Genomic DNA, 23828 nt, shown 5'->3' on the forward strand with positions numbered 1-23828 from the left:
CCGGTGTGTCCTTGCTATATACTCACAGAAGTGCGGGTGTCCATCTGGGCCTTGGATCTGGTCTCTGAGACCACAGCCAACGTCCAGCAACGATGAGCCCCTGACATCCTGACCCTGCTCTCAGCCTGCCACCTGAACTATTTCACTTCCAACTGCCTTAGACTTCAACATAAAGGTAATGCGAAAGCTCCCCAAACTGCCATCGATCTCCACAGTGAACAGGCTCCCGCTTAAACCACGGGAAACATTGCATGACAACCTCCCATTACTGCTCAGACTGGACACTTGCGCTGCCTCCCCAGGGCCCACCTCTCCGGGCACCTTCCTGGGGATGCTCAGCCTTCCCCTCACCTGTCCCACACTAACCCCTGCTCATTCCAGCCCGATCTCCCGTCCCTCCCAAGGACAGGCACTAGCGACATTTCTGCCAGGCTATTCCAGCGCGATCGACTGGTTGCTAAGTGCCCATGGGTATCGTTTATTCTGGAAAAAGACTTCTTATTTGAGACTTGGAAATGGCCACGTGCTCCAGGTCCAGCCTGGAAGGTGACAGCAATGTAGAAGGCGACAAGGAGCTATCTCTAACCTTTACAAATTTTCATCACGAATTTTCATCTTGCCCCTTTCCAGTCATTTCTCAACCCAGCATCTCTTTAAAATGTAAATATTATCAAGTCCCTGCCCTGCAGAAACACTTCACTAGGTTCCACTGGCACCCGCAGTGGCATTGAGCCCTAAGGCAGCCCTGCAAGCAGCTGCGTCTCCTCCTGGTCCCTCCCCTTCACCTCCACCAGGTGTCACCACAGCTCCCCCACCACCACTCTCCAGCCACACTGCTGTACCCCAATCTTCCATGCCTCGGATTCCCTTTGCAGGCTGGCCCCACCCCGCCCATCACCACATTTACATGGCTCTCGCTTCGTCCTCAGCTCGTGTGTCCTCAGAGGCCTCTGTTGACCTCATCAAAACTCAAGCCTTGCTCCCTACCCACCTCCACTGCTCTCAAAAGCAGAAAACTTCTTTTTCTTTAAAGCACCTACTATACATTTTTATTTGAACCATTTTGGGACCACTTGGGGAGATAAAAACCACATAAGTTTTAACAGAGGAACTGAATATAGAAAATTAGCCAAAAAGAGGAAACTGGAGACTGAGGTGCCAGAGACAGTGACTGCAGGAAGCAGCCGGTGCCGAGGGCCTGGGAGGTGCCTGCAGGGCTGGACCCAGAGCTTAGAGGGGCCTGTCCCTCAGGAGCTTGGAGAAGGGCCCTGGAGAGCTGGCCCTCAGACACCGGGACAGGGTGCTGCCTGGCGGGTGCTGGCATCTCTGACAGGTACAATGAGCTGGTTGTGGGAGGGCTGGGAGGAACCAGAAACTGCAAACCACCATGACACTGGGTACGTCACACAGGAACAGCACCTGCTTGGGACAACAGGATGTAAGAACAAGTCCCCACCAGTTCTCCTTAGCGCCCCCTATTGACAGAACCCAATATGGGTCACCTGCCAAAGGAATAATGTGCTTGGCAGAGTCCCGGCCCGAGCGCCTCAGGGTGGGTTTAGAGATGAGACATCATAGCTTCATAACTACACAAGCATTTATTGTTTGCTTGTTTATTGTCTTTCTTTCCTACCGGGACACATGCCTTTTCTGTTACTCGTTCACCCCTCCAAGTGCCCAGCACAGGAAGAAGTAAATAGAAGGTACTCAATACACATTCCTTGGATGGATACATTTATTAGATTCAAAAACTACTTAGCAAAATGTACAATTCAATTCTTGTCAATTGACCGGTAACGAGTGGCTCAGGTGATGATCCAGGCATCAGGGCTAAATGCACGAGGCACCTCCTTACTACTCAGCGGGGAATTTACGAGAATTTACGACATTCTCAAATGACAAATTTAAATACTAAAATGCCATAACAAACATTCATATGGTTAAATGATCAAAGAGTGGAACTGGCAGCAAAATCTACAGATCAGAAACGAAAAAGGTAAATGGCCTGGGACTCAGAGCCCTCCAGGAGGAGTGAGGACAGGGGCAGGTGGGAGGGGCCCGTGAGGGAAGCCGGAGGAGGGGCCAGGGAGGCCAGTTTTGAGATCATTCTGATGCAAACAGAGAAGCAGAGGTCACTGGAAAAGTAAATGGAAACCAGTGGTGAAAAATCAGGAATTCTGCAGTTAGAATTATGAGTATTAGGTCTTTTACACAAGAAGGTTTTAGGTCCAGGAGTATGTTGCTATTGAAAGTGTTTTCTGAAGAGAAAGCTGGCAGCGTCGTGGGGAACTGTGGGGTGTGTAGAAACAGAGCCAGGAAGACGATTAGGGGACATGACAATTAACCTGAGCAGAAAAGGATAGTGGCGAGACAAATAAAAGACAAAGGTAACAGGTAACATCAGAGGGGAGACTCGATACAACACAATGCAGAATTAGTCTAGGGCAGGCGGGGGTGGGCGCTGAGATGTAACCCACAGTGATCCACGCGGCGAAGATTCAGACAGGACATCACTGAGCTTCATCAGAAGGACGTGATCGATACCGACGTCAGTCCCAAAAGTCCCAGTGAACATCCTCCAATGGCGAAGATTCAGACAGGACGTCACCGAGCTTCACCAGAAGGACGTGATCGATACCGACGTCAGTCCCAAAAGTCCCAGTGAACATCCTCCAACGACTAAGCCCAGCAATTAAAAGTTATTATGAATCCGGGAGAATGTATATGTCTTCCTCCTGAGGGGCCTCGGGAGCACCGGGCTTGTGGAAGTTGTAATAGTCGCAGGGCACCTCGTTTCCGTAGATGTGCTCCTCCAGGGCCGTCGGCTGCATGTTCTCGTACAGACCCTTCCCGGCTTCTTCGGCTTTGGGTGCACGCACTTCCAGGTTCTCATAGTGGTCATGCAGGGCAGTCTCCCTGGCAGCAGACCCCGGGTCGTGGGTTTCAACAGAGACCTTGGACTTTGAGCTGATAACGTCGGGGCCCACGGAGAGCGTTTTAGAATAGTCTTTCCTCCTGCTGCTTCTCCTCTGCAGGAACCTCGGGAGGGTGAACTGTGTCGTGTTCCTCTGTTTCCAGTGCCAGACACACCCAATTCCACAGATGACCAGAAGCAACAGAAGGGAGGCCCCTATGGGAAGGGCCACGGAGCTGCTTCCACAGCCCTTCAACATCTCTGCACAAGCCGTGCTGTTGGGTGGGACGGGGTAGCTCCCGAGGACCTCACAGGTGCAGACCAAGGTGATCGCCTGTTGGGTGCGGTTCAGTTTTGATTCTGGAAGCTCCTTTAGGCATTTCCCTTTCAGATCTGAAAGAACCGGACCTGGCAAAGTCCTGATGCAGTTAGAGGAGAGACTGAGAAAGCGAAGTTTGGGAAGACGGTTCTCATTGTAGCTGAAGTTTGTTACTTCATAACCGTTCACCTGTAGCAGCACCCTGTCGGGGGGCAGCTTGATCCAGTCTACTGCTTTCAGTGAGTCATAAAGTGAAGCAGAAATGAAGGGAAGACCACAGGACAGAAAACTCAATAAAAGGAAGGCGGGGTGATCTGCCATCCAGGAACCTGCTATGAATTAAAAACGTATTAATTGCACATTTATTACATTAGCCTAATAAAATCCTGCTATTTTCCACCAATACATGAAGCACCAGCATTAAGTCTGTTTCAGTGCCCAGCACACCACGAGCTGCTGCGAGGACAGAGAGACTGAAAAGAACCTGTCCCCCCCGGCCGGCGTGGCTCAGCGGTTGAGCATCGACCTAGGATCCAGGAGATCGCGGTTTGATTCCTGCTCAGGGCACATGCCCGGGTTGCAGGCTCGATCAATGACTCTCTCATCACTGATGTTTCTCTCTCTCTCCCTCTCCCTTCCTCTCTGAAATCAATAAAAATATATTTTTTAAAAAAAAGGACCTGTCCCTGCCCAAGTCTGAGGAGTTTTATCACTTAGATTTCAACGTGGTTTGACAATAAGGCCAATAATTTTCACATGAAGGGTGATGCTCTGAGCACGATAGGAGGAAAGGATAATCGTGTTCAACCACTTCCACACCGTTTCCTGCTCCGTGCAACATGGGGCGTGCTGGGGACCACGCCTTTTCCTAGCCACTCCCTCCTCTGCAGGCCCACATCCAAGAGTGCATTCTCTGTTACAACATAACCTAAATCACTGGAAATTGTGCATCTTCCTACCTGGTTAAACGGCGGGCAGAGGTCAGTTCTGTTCATCTTTATATTCCTAGAGAGGAGCAAAACACCTAGCGCAGAAGAGGCAGTAGACATTTATTGAATGAATGATTAGATAAACAAATTACTCCAAATCTTAGCATCGAATTGCTTAAATCGACAGTTTAAAACTCAAGACATGGCCCTGGCTGGTGTGGCTCAATTGGCTGGATGTCGTTCCCTGCACCGCACGGTTGAGGGTTTGCTTCTCAGTCAGGGTGCATGCCCGGCTTGCAGGCTTGATCCCTGGTTGGGGGTATGAAGGAGGCATCAAATCGAGGTTTTGCTCTCACATCAATGTTTCTCTCTCTCCCCCTTCTCCCTTTCTCTCTCTAAAAATCAATATAAAATATTTAAAAAAAACAAACAACTCAAGATATGTCTTCTAAAGGGTACAGTTTATGCTTCAAAGAAGAAAAGAGCTCTGTGACATAAAACAAAACCCATTTGAAAGCCTTCTTAGCACCATTCTCAAAACTTCCAAGCAACCACTTTCACTCAATTACAATGACTTAGAGTGTTTTCTTCAATGTTTTAAAGTATCAAAGAGGAGAGAAACAGAATGTGTTCAACGAGACTGAATGTTCTATTTTGTCAACAAAATATTACTGTGTGTTTCCCACCTATACACAGAAATTGTTACATCCAGTAGTTGTTTTTTGTTCATTTTATTGACATAATGGACATATAACATTGTACACACTTAAGATGTGCAACATGATTTGACATATGTATACGTTTGTGAAATGATTGCTATATATTAAGTTTAGTTAACGTTCATCACCTCACAGTTACAATTTTTTTCCTGTGATGAATTTGAAGATCTACTCTCTTAGCTACTTTCAAATATGCAATATTGTTAACAATATAGTCATCCAATATTGTTAATTGTGCTTGTGAAATGATTATCATCTATTGAAGGTCATTATCAATACAATTTAGTTAAGAGCTTATTTTGGGTCACCTTGTAAACACCTTTACCTGGAGTATTATCCCACTTAACCCTACAGCTGCCACACGAAGTAGAGACTATTGTAACCCCCATTTTACAGATGAGAGAAGATAAGATTAAACGGATTAAGTAACTTCTTTAACTAGTTGTTTAACTAGAAGATACTGAATCAAGATTCAAGTAAAACTTGCCCCCAAAGTATTATTCTTACCCAAATTTCTGTAAACAGTTGTCAAGCACATTTTAATAGGTTGATTAGCTTGGGGTTCTTGAGGGCTGGGGATCTTATCTAATTCACCTGTACATTACCAGCACCTGTACTAGACACACAATAGCTAGTTTATTAAATATCTGTTGATGAATGAGCAACCTGCATTAGGGAAAAAGGAAGCCCACCAAGTTGGGCGCCACTTTCGGTCAGTATTCATGTCCGATAGATTAACTTGTCCAATTTGTTCACGATTAGAATACATCAGGTGAAATACCAAACTGAATATGCGATGCAGTTAATTTATAAAATTTACCTGATACAACCATAGGGACAGGTAACCCAGATCTAGACACGTTTTACTCTCTGGCACTTTTGTGGGTCCCCCCTCTACACGCCAGGCACAAGGCTCGTGTTTGAGGACAAAGGTCTGGCAAATGACTTTAACCACGAGGGATGCATTTCCCTTCTGAAACAGACGAGAGCTGATCATATTTATTATGTTTTATAGTATAAATATTTATTTAAGTAATTATTTGCTAGCATATTTGAACTAAATTTCAAACACTGACTAAAATTTATCAGCTTTGGAAAAGGTGCCAGGCCGGCAGTGGGCGCGGGGAAGGCCCACTCCTGTCCCCGCAGATGCAGGAATGTACTATTCTCTCAGTATCCAAGAGGAAAATGCTCTTCTTTGCAGAGTAGACATTCCAGTTTATTCCAAATATTAAAACTGTTTGCCAGAGAAGTGTTCCCTTAGATAAAGACTTTTGACAAGACAATAAAGAACCCTTTCCTCTCTTCAAAATAATAGGAAAAACCCTGCAATACAAAAGCAAAGACCTAGTAGAATGAAAAACATGTTAAACAAAACCGTTCAAACAGAGTTTCACCCATAAATAAGCTTCTCTTTACTCAATTTGGAAGAAGACTTTTTGGGTTTGTTTTGGAAAATAGTTTCAATAGGTTACCCAACAATTATTCATTCGTCTTAAAATCATGGCTTGTTAATAAGCTTCTGGAGTTTTCAGTCGGATCCTGCCCTTCTGTTTGGAAACAAGGCAACAAAATCTTACCCTTGTGAGCAGACACACCTGCGAAGAAACAGTAACACCCCTCAGTTTGTAAACGGTTTTCCCCATCACCACCTAAGGCCACCAAAATATGGTGCTTGATAAGATAAAAAAGTCACTGATTATTAAAAATGAGCTTGTTTTAATCTTTCATTAGCACAGGCAGGCTTTTGCTTACCTCGGGCAGCGCGCCAGGTGTTCTGCTGCTCTTGGGGCAGGTTTTAAACCCACTCTGGTGGGAGCCTGTTCCCCTTTTCACTTTGGTCAGCTCCCCGTGCTTACCTCCCCCTTTCGGTTGGTTGGCACTTGCAAAGTTTCCTGGCTCTGGGGGAAGTTCTTATCAGATGCCCAGCGTCTGAACAAGGAAGTCGGCCCTCCGTGCCATTGAGAAGTCTCCACCCCACCAGAAAACAATGCACGAAGCCTAGGTGGTTCCACCTGGGCAACATCTGTAGCCCTCACTTTAGAATCAAAGCCATGTCACTTACTCCTCAGCTTTTTAAAAAGAAAGATTTTAAAATGCAGTACGCAGAGGTCTCAGTTATTTGTTTGCTCGCCTGAGTGATGAACAGTTCTCACTGTGAATACTATGCCCCATGCCCCAGATATATCCGTACCTGTCACCAATGCCCCAGGTACATCCACACTTGTCACCAATGCCCCAGGTACATCCGTACCTGTCACCAATGCCCCAGGTACATCCACACTTGTCACCAATGCCCCAGGTACATCCGTACCTGTCACCAATGACCCAGGTACACCCGTACCTGTCACCAATGCCCCAGGTACATCCACACTTGTCACCAATGCCCCAGGTACATCCGTACCTGTCACCAATGCCCCAGGTACATCTGTATCTGTCACCAATGCCCCAGGTACATCCACACTTGTCACCAATGCCCCAGGTATATCCACACTTGTCACCAATGACCCAGGTACATCCGTACCTGTCACCAATGCCCCAGGTACATCTGTATCTGTCACCAATGCCCCAGGTACATCCACACTTGTCACCAATTCCTCAGGTACATCCATACTTGTCAAACCAGTGTCCTAATTTTGCTTCAGAAAATGTTAATATTCTCTTACATTGATGATAAGAATTTTGTAAAGTACATCCTGAGTTGCACTACTTAGGGGATTTTTTAGGAGACTTTTTTTCCCCTCAAGTGAATCCAGGAACTGCTAAGGTGGAGATTCCTAAGTGTTCAGCAAGTTAAAGGCTGTGAGCAGTCCCACGGCCAACAGAGCAAACCCAAAGTCTGAAAGAAAAACTCTTCCACGCAACAATGGAAGCCAGCATGTCTGAGATCAGTCCCCTAAACGCCCCTACACCCGGGAACTCTCGTCAGCAGCCTGATGGAGGCCTGGCTCCCTGTCCTGTCTTTCAGGGGAGGAAATGGAAACTGTGGGGAAGGAATCACCACCCCGTGGCCATGGCCTGGCGGCTGAACCTGCAGCTGAACCACAACACCTGCCATCTGGTCTCAAGGGAGACAGACACGTTTCCCACATAGAGCCCTCGCTCAGCAGCATCTGAGACCAACCGTGGAGGACTGACGCGGGAGTGCTGAGCCAGGCAGAGACGGTAAAGAAATGGGAATTCTGCCTTTCCTACGCGCTGGTGCTTTTCCAGCTACAGAGGTGAGCAAGGCGAGTTAGAGGAAGAAGACTCAGTTACTGAAGTGCCGCTTGGACATCAGAGAACAGTGCTGAGTACAGACCAGGCCCTGCCACTGTGCCAGGCTGGGCTCAGCGGAGATGAACGAACTCCCTGAAGCACTGCAGCCTGGGGAGGACGCGGCTGAGTCCACAGACTGTTTCAGACCCAGGACTAAGGGCCAAGAGGACAGGATGCACAGGGGCTGTGGGAGCAGAGAGGCGTCCACTCAGAGTGGGCCGGCCCACAGAACGACAGGGGCTGACCGAGGCTGGCGCTGGGCCCTCCCCCTAACCAGCCCATCCCCTAGACCTCCCTGGGCCCCGTATCCCACCCGATCCTTTCCCCAGCTAGCCCGACAGGCCCCTGTGGTCACCATCCTGGCTCCATGCACGTGCCCAGCAGAGGAATTTCTCCTGCTGTTTTTATTCCCCACCCCCCCTCCGGTAATGACCGTAACAGTCCTCCCTGCCCAGTTCGGGCATTATGTCCCAAGGGCGGAGGATGACCCAGGGGTGTGAGGCTGTAACTCCCTAGGGAAGTAAGGCGGCTCAGTATTAGATCTAGCTCCCAGTTCATTAGGCCTCCTAATGCCCGATTCCCTTTGCTCCCTCCCATTATCAATATCCAGCTACCTACACCAACACGTTCCATGTCTTGATCTTTGTGGTGGTTACAAGATGTAGTTACATGCGCCCAGCTGGGCGTGGCTCAGCGGTTGAGCGTCGACCTAGGATCCAGGCGATCGGGGTTCGATTCCCAGTCAGTGCACATGCCCGGGTTGCGGGCTCGATCAATGACTCTCTCATCATTGATGTTTCTCTCTCTCTCTCTCCCTCTCCTTTCCTCTCTCTGAAATCAATAAAGATATATATATTTTTTTAAAAATCCAACAAGATGTAGCTACATGTAATCACATTCTTCAAGCTGCCCATTTAGGATTTGTGCACTGTGTGTAAACTGTATCTTAATTAATAAAAGAAATTGGGGATGGATAGTAAGACAGTTATTTTAAAAATGACAAAGAGTTGAGATAATTAGATAGAATATGCTTTTGGCTCATTCAGATGACCTTTGTTAAATTTTAGGTAGACTCTGAATTGGATACATTTTAACTTTATCTGGAGCTTCCTGAGCCTGGAGGTTGGTAAGGCTGGTGGCAAGAAAGAGGGGTGTTGGTACTGAGTCTTGAGTTTCACCCCAGTCAAAGAGGGAGTTTCTGCTTTCTAAGATTATGACCTCAACTTACATAAGAGATGTGTTGCTGAAAAGACCTGTTTGACCTGAAACACATAGGTATAAAGCAAAAGAAAATTCTGGCATCTTGTCCAGGTGACACGGATTCTCTGTCTTGCTTTCTTCACCCACAACGAGGCATTGGGTGAGCCCTGAGGGTCCTTCAAATTCTACTGAGGACAGTGGTTGTCACATTCGGGGAGAGCGTTTTAAAGCAGTTTTCATGTTTAGCACCTACTTCCCTTCAGTGCAACTACCTCTTTCACGACGGCCTTTCCTGATTGCGATGCAGATCAGATAACGGGGCTGGAGGCTTGCTTCACCGTCAGTTAACTACACTCTCTCCTCCCCTTCTCTTCCTGCTTCTCCTTCAGAATTAAAAAGATGGGCACCGAGAAAGTGGAGTAATTATTCAATATGAAAACATTTTGCTTCTTCGTGAACGAAACTGAAAGATGATAATTTAGGGTTCCCGCAGCAGAGCATCTCAGACTGTGAACATCACAAGTCAGAGACCTCAGAAGCTACTGCAACAGGGTGTTGCTGCTGCTGTTGTTCATTTGAGGAGACTCCTTTAAACCAGGATTAATGATGGACGCCAAGTTAGTCATTGTTTGAGTCTGCGAACTTCTTCAGTAAATACTGAGAGGTGCGGGCTGGACATGAGAGCTACTCGGTGGCAGCCACCTTTCTCCACGGCAGCAGGACCACTGCGACCCTTTCAAACCCCGGGGCAGCATGGGGCTCAGGGGCCGCCCATCAGAGGGAGGGTCCAGATCTCGTGGAAAATTCCGACGAGGCCTCAGAGAATGAAGCTGACTACAATCCTTTCTGGTGTTTGGAAGCTGGCATGGGCAAGAGTCCCCTGAGGAGCTTTAAAAATATCCATGCTTGGGTTCCAGGCCACAAAAATTTTCAAAAGATTTCTGAGGGTATAACTTGAACACCAGTCATTTTAAAAGTCCCAACAAGCCCGTGTTGACCTCGTGGGTCTTTCTGAACTAAAGCCCCATCTCTCTGTCTCTATCTTGAGTAAACCACTCAACTCTTTACTTCAGTTTTCTTCAGTATAAAATGGGAACTTGATAGTGTTGCAAGAAAAAGAAACAATGTGCAGAGTGCTCCAAGTTCACATCTTTAGTCCAGAACAACTTACTGGTCCTCCTAAGATACTGTATCCTCACAGCTGACAGTGACTGTTCCAAATAGACATCGGCCTCATTAGCCTCTGCTTAAGACCTTGAGGGGCTCCCTTGTGTCAGAGTTAAACTCCAACCCAAGCCCCAGGCACTAAGGCTTTTCCGATGGGCCCTGCCCTTTGTCGCCATCCCTCCAGCCTCTGCCCTTGCTCCCTGGACTCCGTGGCCTTCTCCTTGATCCCCAACGTTTGTCCCGCCTTTAGGGAGAACATCGGCCGCTCCCTCTAATGTGGTGTGATCCTTCTGGATCTTCCCGTGCCTGTGTCATCTGTCACTCGGCCTCTTCTGAAGTGTCCCCTCCTCAGGGAGGCTTTCTTTGACCATCCCACTCTGTATGTCACCCGCACATACACTGTCAGTCACTGTCCCCCCACACATGCTGTCAGTCACCTCGACACACAGTCAGTCACTGTCACCCCTACAAATGCGCTCAGTCATTGCCACCCATACACATGCTGTCACTCACTGTCACCCCTACACACGCTGTCACTGCCACCCCTACAGTGACGTTCCCATCATTCCCACACCACCATCTAACTTTCACTGTGGCAGGCAGTGCTCTCTAATGCTTTCACATGTATTTCTTTATTCTTTTATCCCCTTGCCCCACAGTGTTAAGCTCATGAGAACAGGGACCATGTCTATCCATCGCTGTCTCTAGCAGGGTCTGGCATGTCTGGTGGAAGGGGTTCCACACGTTTGTGGGGTGGATAGATGAAAGAAATGGGGGTTATCCTGGGCTATAATGACAGATGTTTTGGGTGTTAAACATAAGTACACATCAAAGAGTACAGAGAACATTTATACACACGTATCTGTAGACCACAGTTACACACACACAGAGTTTATAGAGTAGTGATAAAATAAGCCCCCATGTGTCAGTACTTTGTGAGCCCTAATCCCCCCCCTCCGACATTACCCTCCCTCAGCTCTGGAGTGACCACCATCCAGGCTTTCCTGTTCATTCCTTGTTTTCTTTACAGTTTTACCACCTATGTTGCGTCTCTGAAGTCTGGGGGAACTTCAGAGCAAGCACAGGCTCCGCCAGTGCAGAAGGGGCAAGACCCCCTCTCTGGGCGAAGCTCGCCCAGGACCACAGGCTGCCCAGCCGCCCTGAGAGCACAGAGCACCTCTGCGGGCCGGGCTGCCACAGCCTCGAGGCCACAGGGCTCCCCATCGGCGGCTGGGGGGCTCTGCTGCACACAGGCAGGGGCGTCCAGTCCAAACGGGGTCAGAGCCGGGGTGCACTCTGTATGTTCTAAGTACGGCCTTTAGTGTAGGTCAAAGAAGAGCCTTTCTGGGGGTGGAAGGGGCCTTCATGTATTCTGACGGCATGATGTCAGGATAAATAAGCCAAGTCTGGAAAAGATCAAGGCTGGGCTCACTGAGACCTCCTCTCCTTAGGCTTCATCTAGGCATTTTCTTATAAAACTAAACATACCCTTACCATGTAAGCCAGGAATCACACCCCTTGGTATTTACCCAAAGCAGTTAAAAACTTATGTCCACACAAAATCCTGCACATGGATGTTGAGAGCAGCTTTGTCAAACAGAATTGCCAAACCGTGGAAGCAGCCAAGCTGTCCTTCCGTAGCTGAATGAAAAGACAAACTGGTGCCCCAGACAGTGGAATATTCATCGCTGAAAAGAAACGAGCCATCAAGCCAGGAAAGACACGGAGGGACCTTAAACGAATATCACTTAGTGAAAAACGCCAGCCTGAAAGGCTGCACACCATAGGACTCCAACTACATGACATCTGGAAAAGGCAAAGCCATGGAGCCAGTGAATCGGGGAGCGGCTGCCGGGGCTGGGGGAGGGGCAGACAGAGCGCAGAGTTCACAGGGCAGTGACGCGCTCGGCTTGAGACCATAGGATGGATAAGTGACACTGTACATTTGTCCTGACAAACGCTAACGAGGTCTGTAACAGCTCAGGGCCGCGGCACCCCTCAGATGACCCCCCCTACAGCACCTGCCTGAGAAAACCCAATCCTGCAAAGGCACGGCCTGGTCCGCTTGGGCCAGCGCCTGAGGACAGAGCCTCCGTGCGAGGACAGAGCAGGTAACCAGCCTCACGGGTTTCCCATGGACCGGCCTCCCCCTCCCACTTTTTGTAAGTTTTTTATTTTCTGGCTCTACTGAGCCTCCACTCACCCCCCTTCTCCCCTTTAATACAGAGTCACCTCTGTATAAATAAAGTCAGTCCAGGCCCCACGGACCTCTCCCTGTTGCAGCAGCTCGCTGATGATTATAAGCCCAGCTCGGTTCACTGCTCTTCATTTTACTGGGCTTCACAGACTTGCATTTTTTACAAACTGAAGGCAGACCCTGCACCAGCACAGAGATCAGGACTCGCTTTATCGCATTCGCTGCTTTACTGAGCCCAGAACCAAACCCACAGCACCTCCGAGGCCTGCCTGTAATTGTCCCTAACACCTGACCTAGCGCCGCTTTGTTTACCTTTGACACCCGGAAAGGACCCCGTGCCCTGGGAGCAAATGCTCCAGAGCCAGAACCTAGCGAACACTGCCCTCTCCTGCTGAAAACTTGGTTTGGCAACGTCCTTTCTCACACCCGATTCCTGTGTCCACGTTGACCAACCACAGTCTGTTATAAATACAACTTTATGCAACTGATCATTAGAAACCACCATACTCGGGGCTGACAAGACCTGGCGATCTGCTCAGCGGTAGGTACATGCCAGAAAGCGCTGCAATAGGCTTCGGCGGACAAAACACTCAGAACCACCCAGCCGTCCACACAAATCAACAACTCAGCCGCACAGGACAGTGCCACAGCACCAAGAGCGTCTGGTGATAACACTGTTTTTAAAAAGCCTGGTCAGCATGGCTCAGTGGCCGAGCGTCGACCTATGAACCAGGAGGTCACAGTTCAAGTCCCGGTCAGGGCACAGGCCCGGGTTTCAGGCTCCATCCCCAGCAGGGGGCGTGCGGGAGGCAGCCGATCAGTGACTCTCATCACTGGTGTTTCTCTCTCTCCCCCTCCCTCTCCCTTCCTCTCTCTGAAATCAATTTTAAAATATTTTTAAAGTGTTTTAAGCTTTACAGAAATGTAATTGACAAATTACAGTCCGATGGTTTGATACACGTATGCGCTGTGGAAGGATTCCCAGAATCGACTTAATTAACACTCCATCACCCCACATGTTCACCTTTTTTTGGTGAGAACACCATGCAGCGGGTGTCTTTCTCTGCCTGGCTTATTTCCATCAGCCTGATGCCCTCCAGGCTCGCTCATGCTGCCCGGGAGGCTGAACGTCCGTGGTTTACGTGGCACCACGGTTTCTGCGCTCATCTTTAACAAGCTCTTGGGCGGTTTCCATACCTTGGTCATCACAAATGATGCTGCATTTTGGGAACAAGTGAGAAAATGTGAATATGAACTGTTAGATATGAAAGAATTATTGTTTATTTGTAATATTGTTTATTTGTGATAAAAGCATTACCGCTCTCTATATGTGAGGCTTTCCTCATTTTAAGAGCTCATGCTGCAGGATTTAAGGACAGCCTGCTATGTTGGTAACATACTTTTAAATGCAAGAAAGAGGGAATATGTGTAAACAATTGTTGACTTTGCTGTTGGATACAGAGGTGTTCACTGTACCCTTGTTTCCACAATTCTATGTTTGAATATCTTCATAATTATGTTGAACAAACCTGCTCCACATGGCCAACCGGCCGTCAGTGACGCTCCACAGGGAGGAGCCCACAGCCATCCCTCCCTCTCCACCCACTTCCCCTCCCCCAGAGGCTGGAGGTCCTAGTCGCAGGCACCACGCGAGCCCTCAGAGCCAGACCCACTGTTCGCAGCGCTGCATCCCCAGAACCGAGTTAGGTGTGGACGTGGGGCCGGGTGGGAGGGTGAGTGGGGCACTGTTTGGGAAACGAGGCGTTGGGGCGGTCGGCGGGGCGCGTGTCCCCAGCAGAGCTGAAGGAGCCTGGAGCAGCCAGGTCTGGAGCTGGGCTGTCTCCTCACCAACTCCTGGGCTGGTGGTAATGACCTACTATGTGCCGCTTCTTTCTCTTCCCACTTCCCCAAGTCAAAAGTGACCGAAAAGCCAAACACACAGAGCTCATCTGCTCACTTCCTTCTGGTTCGCTCAGTTCAGTTTTGCTCAAGTCCCTCCGTAAACAGAGTCTCCCTGCCTGGGCTATGCCCTCCGCGCCCGCTGTCCTGCCCCTCCTGGCTCTGTCTCACCCCTTCTGGCCCCTGGACACTGACCAGGAGCCGACATTACTGACCTACTACATGTCAGGCACAGGGTAAGCACATTCTAGGCCCTGGTTTATGTAATCCCAGCCTCACACAATATTGTAATCCCCACGTTACGAGGAAGAGGGCACCGAGGCCCAGAGCCGTCCCGTGACTTCTAAGATCATATCTAGGACGTGTCCAGTCTTCTCCATACTTTTATTTATAAATTTGTTTATCCAAGACACGACAGAGCTCCTACTGTGTGCCATGTACTGTTGTAGGTATGGGGAAGATAGCACCTAAGAAGCAACGTGCCTGTCCTCAGGAAGCGTTCATTCCTGTTGGGAGAGAAACCACCACTGAAAAATAACACAGAGCCAGGTCCACTTCAGAAACCTGACCAGACAGTGGACGACAACCGGGGACGGGAGGTCGGGCCAGAGACTCTGGGGGGCTGAACCCTGCCATTAAAAAATATTTTATATGTATTTTGGTTCAAACATTAAAATCTATAAAAAAGTGATCAGAAAAGTAAGTAATCCACCTGCAGAAATAAATGTATGAACAAGTAAATGGGGGGAAAAACAATTGTTATTAGTTTCCTATTAATCCTTCCGGAATTTTGTGCTTTATGCATATTTAAGACTAAAATAAGCATTATTTCCCCTTCTGTTTTCACTCCGAGGAAACCTGCTTTCCTAACCACACGCAGCCCTCTTGCTTCTCACATTACTGTGGGGATCTCAGCACATCCACACAGAGGCTTCTCCACTTTGCTTTACGATGGCCTCCAGCTCCATCCCCCGGTGCACCAGCATTCAATGAACTGTCCTCTAGGTTTTCCCTCGTCTTTAGCTGCTACAGACAGTGCTCCAGAGACTAGTCTCACACAGCCGGGGCCGGCACCGTTTCCATGACGGTCTCCGTCACGGCTGCTCCGAGCTGCGGCTGCAGGATGCAGGCAGCTCCAGCCACGTGTGAGCCAACGGGCCTGGCTGCTTTACAAGGAGGCCTCGTTTACGAAAGCAGACACTGGGGGCTTGTTTGCTAATGTCTTACTTTAAAATGTCCATAAATATTCAAAAGTGAGATTATCTACAATCTTGTTTGTTTAATCTTTGTCAGGTTTGATGTCGATGTTATGGTTGCTTCATAAAAATAAATTCTAAGTTTCTATTTTATCCTAGGATCTGGAACAGCTTAAATAGTATTGGAATTATTGAACTTAAATAGTTTCACAGAATTGCCCCGTGAAACCATCTAGGCCTGATGCCTTTTGACAGAGCAGTTTTTGACAATTTTCTCTACTTCTGTGGAAACTGGTCTCATTAATTTTTTATATTTTTCTGGCATCAGATTTAATAAGTATTTTCTTAGAAAAGTATCCATCTCATCATAGATTTAAGTTATTTATATGGAACTAAGTAGTCTCCAATTCTTTAAATTTCCTCTGTGGTTATTTTAAGTACATTTTCTCTCTCTCTGTCACCATCTTTTCTGATGGAAAGGATAGAGTCTGGGCTAGCTAACAATTTATGTTTCATTACTTCTTTATTTAAAAAAATGTTTTTATTGATTTTAGAGAGAGAGGAAGGGAGAGAGAGAGAGAAACATCAACATGAGAGAGAAACATCAATTGGTTGCCTTGTGTACACACCCCAACTGGGACCGAACAGGTGACTGGCACTCAACCAACTGAGCCACTGGCCATGACTATTTTATTACTTTTTAAACAGATTTACTTTCATTCTTCCATTTATTGACATAAATATTTAAAGCTATGACTTTGCCTCTGAGCACTATTTAGCTCATGGTTCCTTCATTGTGGAGGGCTTCCTTGACATTCCAGGATGTCTGGCAACATCCCTGGTCTCCACCTACTAGATGCCAGTAGCCCCACCTCCCCACTTGTGACACCAAATGTCTTTGGATATTGTGAAAGATCCTCTTGTAGAAAGCAAATCGTCCCAGCTCAGAGCCAACACTTTAGCTGTATTCTGTAAGTCCTGATAGCTAGTGTTGTTTCACTTTTTCTACATATTCTAAAATTTAGGTTTGCATTTTTTAGGCGATGCAGTTGTTTTTTAAGATTGGTTTTTAAATTCAAATTCTGAAAAACTATGGTTATTTCTTACATACCTTACAACTATTTTGGAGTCTTTCACCACAGTGTTACTAAAAATGGAGTTTGTTTTATTACCCAGGCTTTTTCCAGATGGTTTCCTGGATTACAAAGGAAAAGTGTTGAATTGCCACAGTCATTGCTATAGAAGTTCTGCATAGTCAACATTAACTGAACATAATATATTCCAAGCATGTTCCAAGAATGTTGTGTAGACTACTTCATTTAATTCTCACAATATTGTTTGGTAGGTATTGTTATTTCCAGTTTCTAGATCGGGAGTCTGACTCTCAAAGATCTTGTAGCTAATAAGTAGAGTGTAAATAGTTCCCATAAGGCCTTCAGTTATTGAGGAAACGGCTCAGTTCTGAGAGGGATTAAGAAAACATCAGGCCCATCTCTACTGGACAAAGCAACCCAGGTGCGACCCTGTGCGAAATGGCTGTTCCAGAGCTCAGTCTGTGGGGGGGGCCTCGCTGAGAGGGAAAGGCACCAGAGGTCAGGATGTCTGACAAGGAACAGCTCCGTGCCTGTCTATCTGATGCCGCCCTTCTGACGACACTGAGATTCCTCCCCAGGGGAAGAAGTCCCTTCATCATTGCTGCTAAATATCCTTTGTTTACTCTCTACTTGTGCAAGTTGAATAACTTTAACTCTTTCTTCTGGATTAAGAGCAGTGTTTTGGAATAGCTCTAACAAGCTTGGGCGGGGGGGGGGGTGGGCAGTGTAGCTAAAACTAATCTAGTCAGAATTTTCTTGCTGGTTTTTGATTTCCCACTTGCAGTGCCCAGAGACTTCACAGTATAATAAATTTCAAGGTTAATGAACAATAAGGGATCAGTTTTTTCAAATAATTTTTAAACTAGTAAAACTGGATCTCAGAAGATGACAGTATTAAAATACAATGGCAAAAGAGGCTCTTCACACTCAAGAAAATGTTTTCAAGGGGCTGCAGGTTGATGTTGGTCCACTCATAAAGTCCCAATTGAATGGGTTTCATTATGAAGTTTTTGACGAATGCTCCAAGAGTCTAAACTCAAGCAGACTGGAGAGTATGAGGAAGAAACACATTCTAAGAACACATTCTAAGAAATGGTCTTAAATGCACAGGAAGTTCAGAAGTACATGCATGGAGGATATGCAAACTGCAAGAATTCAAAATGGGAGGAGAGAGGGATGCTCTCTAAAAAAATTTTAAGATGTCAATAACACAGGTTTTTCATGTCAATATAAAATGTTTTCACTTCCAAGAATGAGGAAAAGCTAAAACATCTTCAGCTTGTTTTATTTGTGCTATATTCTCTTAATAATGTTTTTATTTATATTTAAATAAATTGACTTTAGAAAACAATTGTGCCCTTTAAATAGATTCAAAAGTGAGATGACGTCTTATGCTGATGCCACATAGTACAGTGACCAAGTGGGTGTGACTTCTCAGGACCTTGGACTTGACAGCACTGACTGGCATTATCGCTCTGTGCCAGCAGAGGGCGCTCTTACACTTGGCAGCACTGACTGGCATTATCGCTCTGTGCCAGCAGAGGGAGCGCTTGCACTGACTGGCATTACCGCTCTGTACCAGCAGAGGGAGCGCCAAGTCCACCGCAATGACAGTGCGGTTTGCGCAACAGTGAATGGGGCGGGGTGCTCTTGAAGGGAAGCAGTTGCCCAAAATATGACTTTTGGAACATTAATTTTAAGCTGGTTAAGGAACAAAAGTCTCTGGAGAAAACCTTTGAACTCCCCCTAACTGCCCAATTCAGACAGAGGACCGCCCCAGGAAGGGGGACACTCAGTTTCCTACAGTTTGATTGAACTAACGCGCGACGCGCAGGGAGGAACCGGGGCCCCTGCGTTCAAAGCGCCCTGCGCCCCGCTCTTCAGGGCGGCAGCAGACACGCTCCTTCGCCAAACCCTGGCTTTTCCGCCTCCATGGACGCTGCCCTTCTGCCTCTGGAGCCCGAAACGCAACGAGCACAGGCCTCAGGGGCTCGGGCCCTGGGTCTCCGCGCTCGGCAGCCCCGGCGGGAATTCGCGGGAGCGCTCCGCGCGGTCCCTCCTGCTGACCCTCCTCAGGTCCATCACTAGCTCACACAGAGGAGCTCAGAAGGCGGAGGAAACGTTACTTTTTTAGCCTTCACACTCTCAAACACTGTTATCACTGTGTCCAGAAAACAGGTACAAGGACGGCAGGTAGGCAGGTAGACAGACAGGTGAATAAATAAAAGTTTTAGTCAAATAATTTGATAAATGTATAATACATACTTCTTCAAAGGTTAGTGGGAGAATTCGCCACTGTTTTATTCATTTACAAAATGCCAATATGCCGAAACGAACATAACATAAAGGACATGGGACATAATATTTAAATTTAAGTACTAAAATGAACCTTTTATTTTATATTCACTATGTTAGATATTAAACTTACACCCAATCAATTAAATATATTATGATGAGTATAAAACGAGGTTTGGGCTCTTTGCACGTTCCAGATTGAAGCCTTAGGTGCCCAGGATATTTTAACTTGGACTTAACATGCCCAGCCACGCCCTGCAGCATCCTGGCCACACACTCACATAACGCTGTTCTCTTTGCTTTACTTCCCTCACATCATTATGCTCATTGGAATTTTTTTTTTATAAAGTCAGTGCTTAATATGTCTTTATTGATTTCAGAGAGAGGAAGAGAGAGAGAGAGAGAGAGAGAAACATCAATGATGAGAGTCATTGATCAGCTGCCTCCTGCTCGCCCCCCACTGGGGATGGAGCCCGCAGCCGGGACCTGTGCCCTGACCCAGAATCCAAGGGCAAGCTCCTGGATCCTAGGTCGAGGCTCAACCGCTGAGCCACGCCAGCCGGGCTCATCAGAATTTTTTTAACCTGATTTTAAGGTGCTCATAATTGGACTAACCATGCTCCTTGGCTCATGACATAGTTACACTGATCTCTGCCTGGTTGTTCCTTTTGAGCCCCCAAATGGAACCCAAGAACTACATCACTCTTAATAGCTACACAAACCCACACGTCTTTCTCTCCTGTATCTCTGCCTCCCTCATACACGGTAACCATTACCCTAAATTTTGTGTTTAGCATTTCCTTGTTTTTTAAAATAGTTTTAACATTTTGGGTTTTTAACATTTCCTTATTTTTAAAAATAAGTCAATATATATGCATGTATGACCATATTTAGATTTAGTTCTTGAATTTTAAAAAGAGTGATCTTTAATTTGCCATTTTTAAAAACTCAACATTAAGATTTATTCATACTGATGTGGATACCTGTAATTTGCTGGTTTTCACATAATACCCCATTGTGGGTATGTATCACTCTCCTATCCAATGGGCATTTGGTTTTAGTCTGTTTTTTGTTTGTTTGGTAGGTCTTTGCTATTACCAAGGTGTTGTCAGGACTATGTCTCTATGGGTCCCCGTGCTTGGTGCAGGCATTCTCTTGCTGGGTGGTAGGGCACAGAGTGACCACTTCACTCCACCACAGTAATTATAAGTGAATTCTTGATCTACATCTCCTCCAACACTTAATATTTTTAGGCTTCCTAATTTCTGTAATCTGTTAAATAATTTTAAATGGTCCTAATTTGTATTTTCCTGATTAATGACTTTGAGAATCTCATCTTGTTAACTGGCTAGAAATAACTTCTTTTCTATAAAATGCTTGCTTGTGTCTTTCACTCATTTTTCTGTTGGGTTGTTTTTCTTATCACTTTGTAGGAGCCCTTTATGTATCCATCCTTGTACCAATTCTTTGTTGGTTATTTGTATGCAGATCTCTCTACCAATTTATAACCTTTCTCTTAACTTTATGGTATCTTTTGATGAATCATATTTCTTAACTTTAATTTAACCAAATTTATCAATCTTTTGTTACAGAGTTAATGCTTTTTGCATGCTAAGAAACCTTTCCCTTTATTGAAGAGACCATCCTTTCCCCATAGTATATTCTTGGATATACATATAAAGGATGGCCTTTTTGGTAAATGCTGTTGGGACAACTGGATAGCCACATGGAAGAGAATGAAGCTGGGCCACTATCTTTATGCCATGAACAAAAATCAACTCAAAATAGATTAAAGACTTGAATAAAAGACCTGAAACCATAAACGTAATAGAAGAAAACACAGGGGTAGCTCCTGGATGTCAGTTCTGGCAATAATTTTTTGGATTTGGCAACAAAAACAAAATAAACAAGTGGGACTGTATTGAATTAAAAAGCTTCTGCACAGCAGTGGAAATAGACAGAATGAAAAGGCAATGTACAGAACGGGAGAAAACATTACAAACTACGTACCTGATAAATAGACAGCATCCGAAATACATAAACTCATACAGCTGAATATAAAAAGACAGTTTGATTTAAAAATGGGCAGAGGACTTAAATAACATTTTCCAAAGAAGATACACAGATATCCAACAGGTACATGAAAAGATTCTCAACATCATCCGTCACCAGGGAAATGAAAATCAAAACCACAAAATATCACCTCATAACCGTCAGAATGGCATCATCAAAAAGACAATAAACAACAAGTGCTGGCAAGGGTGTGGAGAAAAGGGAACCCTGTACACTGCTGGTGGGAACGTGCACTGGTGCAGCCACTGTGGAAACCAGTATGGAGGTCCCTCCAAAAACTAAAAATAGAAAAACCATATGATCCAGCAATTCCTCTCCTGGGTATACAGCCAAAGGAAACAAAATAACAATCTCCAAGCGATATCTGCACTCCCACGTTCGCTGCAGCATTATGCGTGACAGCCAAGGCCCTCGATGGACCAACAGATAAAGAAACTGTGGAGCATTATTCAGCCTTAAAAAAGAAGGAAATCCTGCCACTTGAGAGAACATGGATGGGCCCTGAGGCATTATGCTAACCGAAATAAGTCCGACACAGAGAGGCAAGTATATACCGTGTGCTCCCACTGTAGTGAGGAATCCAGAGGACAGACTGGCGGCTGCCAGAGGTGGGGGTAGGGTGGGCAAAATGGGTGAAGGTGGTCAACCTTCCTATTATAAGATTAATTAGTCCTGGAATGTAATGTACAGCACGGTGACTGTATTAACAATGCCGTTTTGCATATTTGAATGTCACTAAGAGAGTAGATCTTAAAAGTTCTCATCACAAGAAAAACCATTTATAACTATGCATAGTGATGTAAACTTACTGTTTGACCATTTCACAATATATACAAATATCAAATCATTCTGTTGTATACCTAAAACCTGTAAATGTTATATGTCAATCATATCTCAATTAAAAAAATCTTTCCCTACCCTATGCTCAAAAAGTTGGTTGCCTACATTTTCTACGAATATTTTGTTCTTGATCTTTAAATTCTTACTCTGCCTTGAGTAGGTTTTTCGTATGTGGTGTTATGTTACGGGCTGAACAGTGTCCCCTGGCAATTCATATATTACAGTCCTAACTCCTAATACCCCAGAATGTGACTGTATTTGGATATAACGCCTTAAAGAGGTAACTGAGGTGAAATGAGGTCATGTGGGTGCATGCTAATACAATCTAAGTAGTGTTCTTATAACAGGAAGGTGGACATACACAGGGACACCAGTGATGCTGGAACACAGAGAAAAGGCCACGTGAGGGACGGAGGGGTGGCCCTCCGCCAGCCAGGGAGGGAGGTCTCAGGAGGAGCCAGCCCTGCCTACCCTTTGATCTTGGACTTCAGCTGCAGAACTGTGAGAAAATACATTTCTGTTGTTGAAGGCACCCAGTCTGTGGTATTTGCAATGGCGGCCTAGAAAAGGAATACAATGTGAGACGTGGATTTCACTTTGCTAATAAAACCATTTGTTTCCGGTCCCATTTCGTGGTGAGTGCCTCCTTTCGTCACCAATCCCTGGCACCCCCGTCACCTCTCAACATTCTACATGGATATGGACCTATTTCCAGGCCCTCTGGTCTAGTCCACTGGTCAGTCTACCCCCAGAGAGGACCAGGCTCCCCTAACGGCTACGGCTTCGTTACAGTCATGCTGGCTGGTAAAGGCAGGCCACCCCGTAATTCTCCTTTAAAGTGACCTCGCTGTTTTTGATCACTTACAATTTCATATAAAGTTTACAAATCAGCTTTTCAAGTTTCAGTGAAAAATCCTATTTGTATTTTAACTGTATTAGCATTAAATCTATTGCACCAAAGAGAAATATTTTGTAATTAAACATTTGCCTCCATTTCCTTTTTTGTTCTATGGACCGCAGTTTTGGTTCTGTCCACATGACGGAACCACCGACAAAAAAAATCAAATTTCTACAGTTGCACAGGAGACCCCATAACGCGCATTCGGTATCAATTAAATGCCCAAGTGTTTTGGACGGCAGACCTGAATTTCATATGAAGTGTTCAGCTGCCTATCAAATTCTTAAGTACGTTTGGGAAGAATAAATACATTAGTATGTGATAAAGAACTGAAATAATACAATCTATTCTCCACGATCCTTTAACCTTAAAAGACCACAACCGATTATAGATGAAAAATTCATTACCAGCCAATAAAACAAAGACACGGTGTAAAATTAGGTCTGGAAATGAAGGCAGCATTTTCTACACCTGCCAGCCCAGCACCGGCTGGGGAGCGAGGGTCCCCCAGGTGCACGCGAGCAGGGCGGGGCCACGTGACCTCGGCCTCGGCCGCGCCCCGCTCCCTCCCTCCCGCAGGGTCCCGTCGGGGGTCCCCTCCCCTCCCGCCCGTCCGCGCGGTCCCGTCGGGGGTCCCCTCCCCTCCCTCCCCCTTCCCACCGAGACGGACGCGCCCGGGCCGCCGGCCGTCCAGTCCCGGCCCCGACCCTCCGTGGAGCCTCCTTTCTGCGCTGCGCGGAGCGTCCACGCACAACGTCCTCGGAAGCGTCCCCGCTCCACGCAGACCGGCCCTCGGCAGTGGGCAGCAGGCGAGCCTTTCTCTAAGGACC

At 46.5% G+C, this 23828-nt stretch overlaps 1 protein-coding gene across 3 annotated transcripts; it reads right to left on the reverse strand.

Moving 5' to 3' along the window:
- Positions 1 to 1721: 1721 nt before the first annotated feature.
- GAPT (GRB2 binding adaptor protein, transmembrane) lies at positions 1722 to 22805 on the reverse strand. 3 transcript variants are annotated; one of them, XM_016199770.2, is made up of 3 exons: positions 22572 to 22805; positions 21198 to 21238; positions 1722 to 3562 (listed from the first exon to the last, which is right to left on the reverse strand). In XM_016199770.2, exons 1-3 carry the CDS (start codon positions 22613 to 22615, stop codon positions 2703 to 2705), a joined length of 945 nt encoding a protein of 314 aa, XP_016055256.2. In that variant the 5' UTR covers positions 22616 to 22805; the 3' UTR covers positions 1722 to 2702. The 3 variants fall into 3 exon arrangements, with proteins under 3 accessions (XP_016055256.2, XP_087671361.1, XP_016055257.2); XM_087815235.1 differs by having other exon boundaries at positions 1722 to 3565; XM_016199771.2 differs by lacking the exons at positions 21198 to 21238; positions 22572 to 22805 and adding an exon at positions 4193 to 4437 and having other exon boundaries at positions 1722 to 3565.
- Between the last annotated feature and the right edge of the window lie 1023 nt (positions 22806 to 23828).

This window comes from Miniopterus natalensis, chromosome 3, assembly GCF_054644295.1.
Source record: "Miniopterus natalensis isolate mMinNat1 chromosome 3, mMinNat1.hap1, whole genome shotgun sequence".
NCBI lineage: Eukaryota > Metazoa > Chordata > Mammalia > Chiroptera > Miniopteridae > Miniopterus > Miniopterus natalensis.

Bases quoted from the DNA above. Each gene is read 5' to 3' on its own strand.
- GAPT (XM_087815235.1), bottom strand. From the start codon at position 22,615: ATGTATTTTCTCACAGTTCTGCAGCTGAAGTCCAAGATCAAAGG. The intron at 21,239-22,571 runs GTAGGCAGGGCT...TTTTATATTCAG, and splicing joins CTGAAGTCCAAGATCAAAGG to CTGTATGAGTTTATGTATTT. The intron at 3,566-21,197 runs GTACGTAGTTTG...TTTAATTCATAG, and splicing joins GGATGCTGTCTATTTATCAG to CAGGTTCCTGGATGGCAGAT.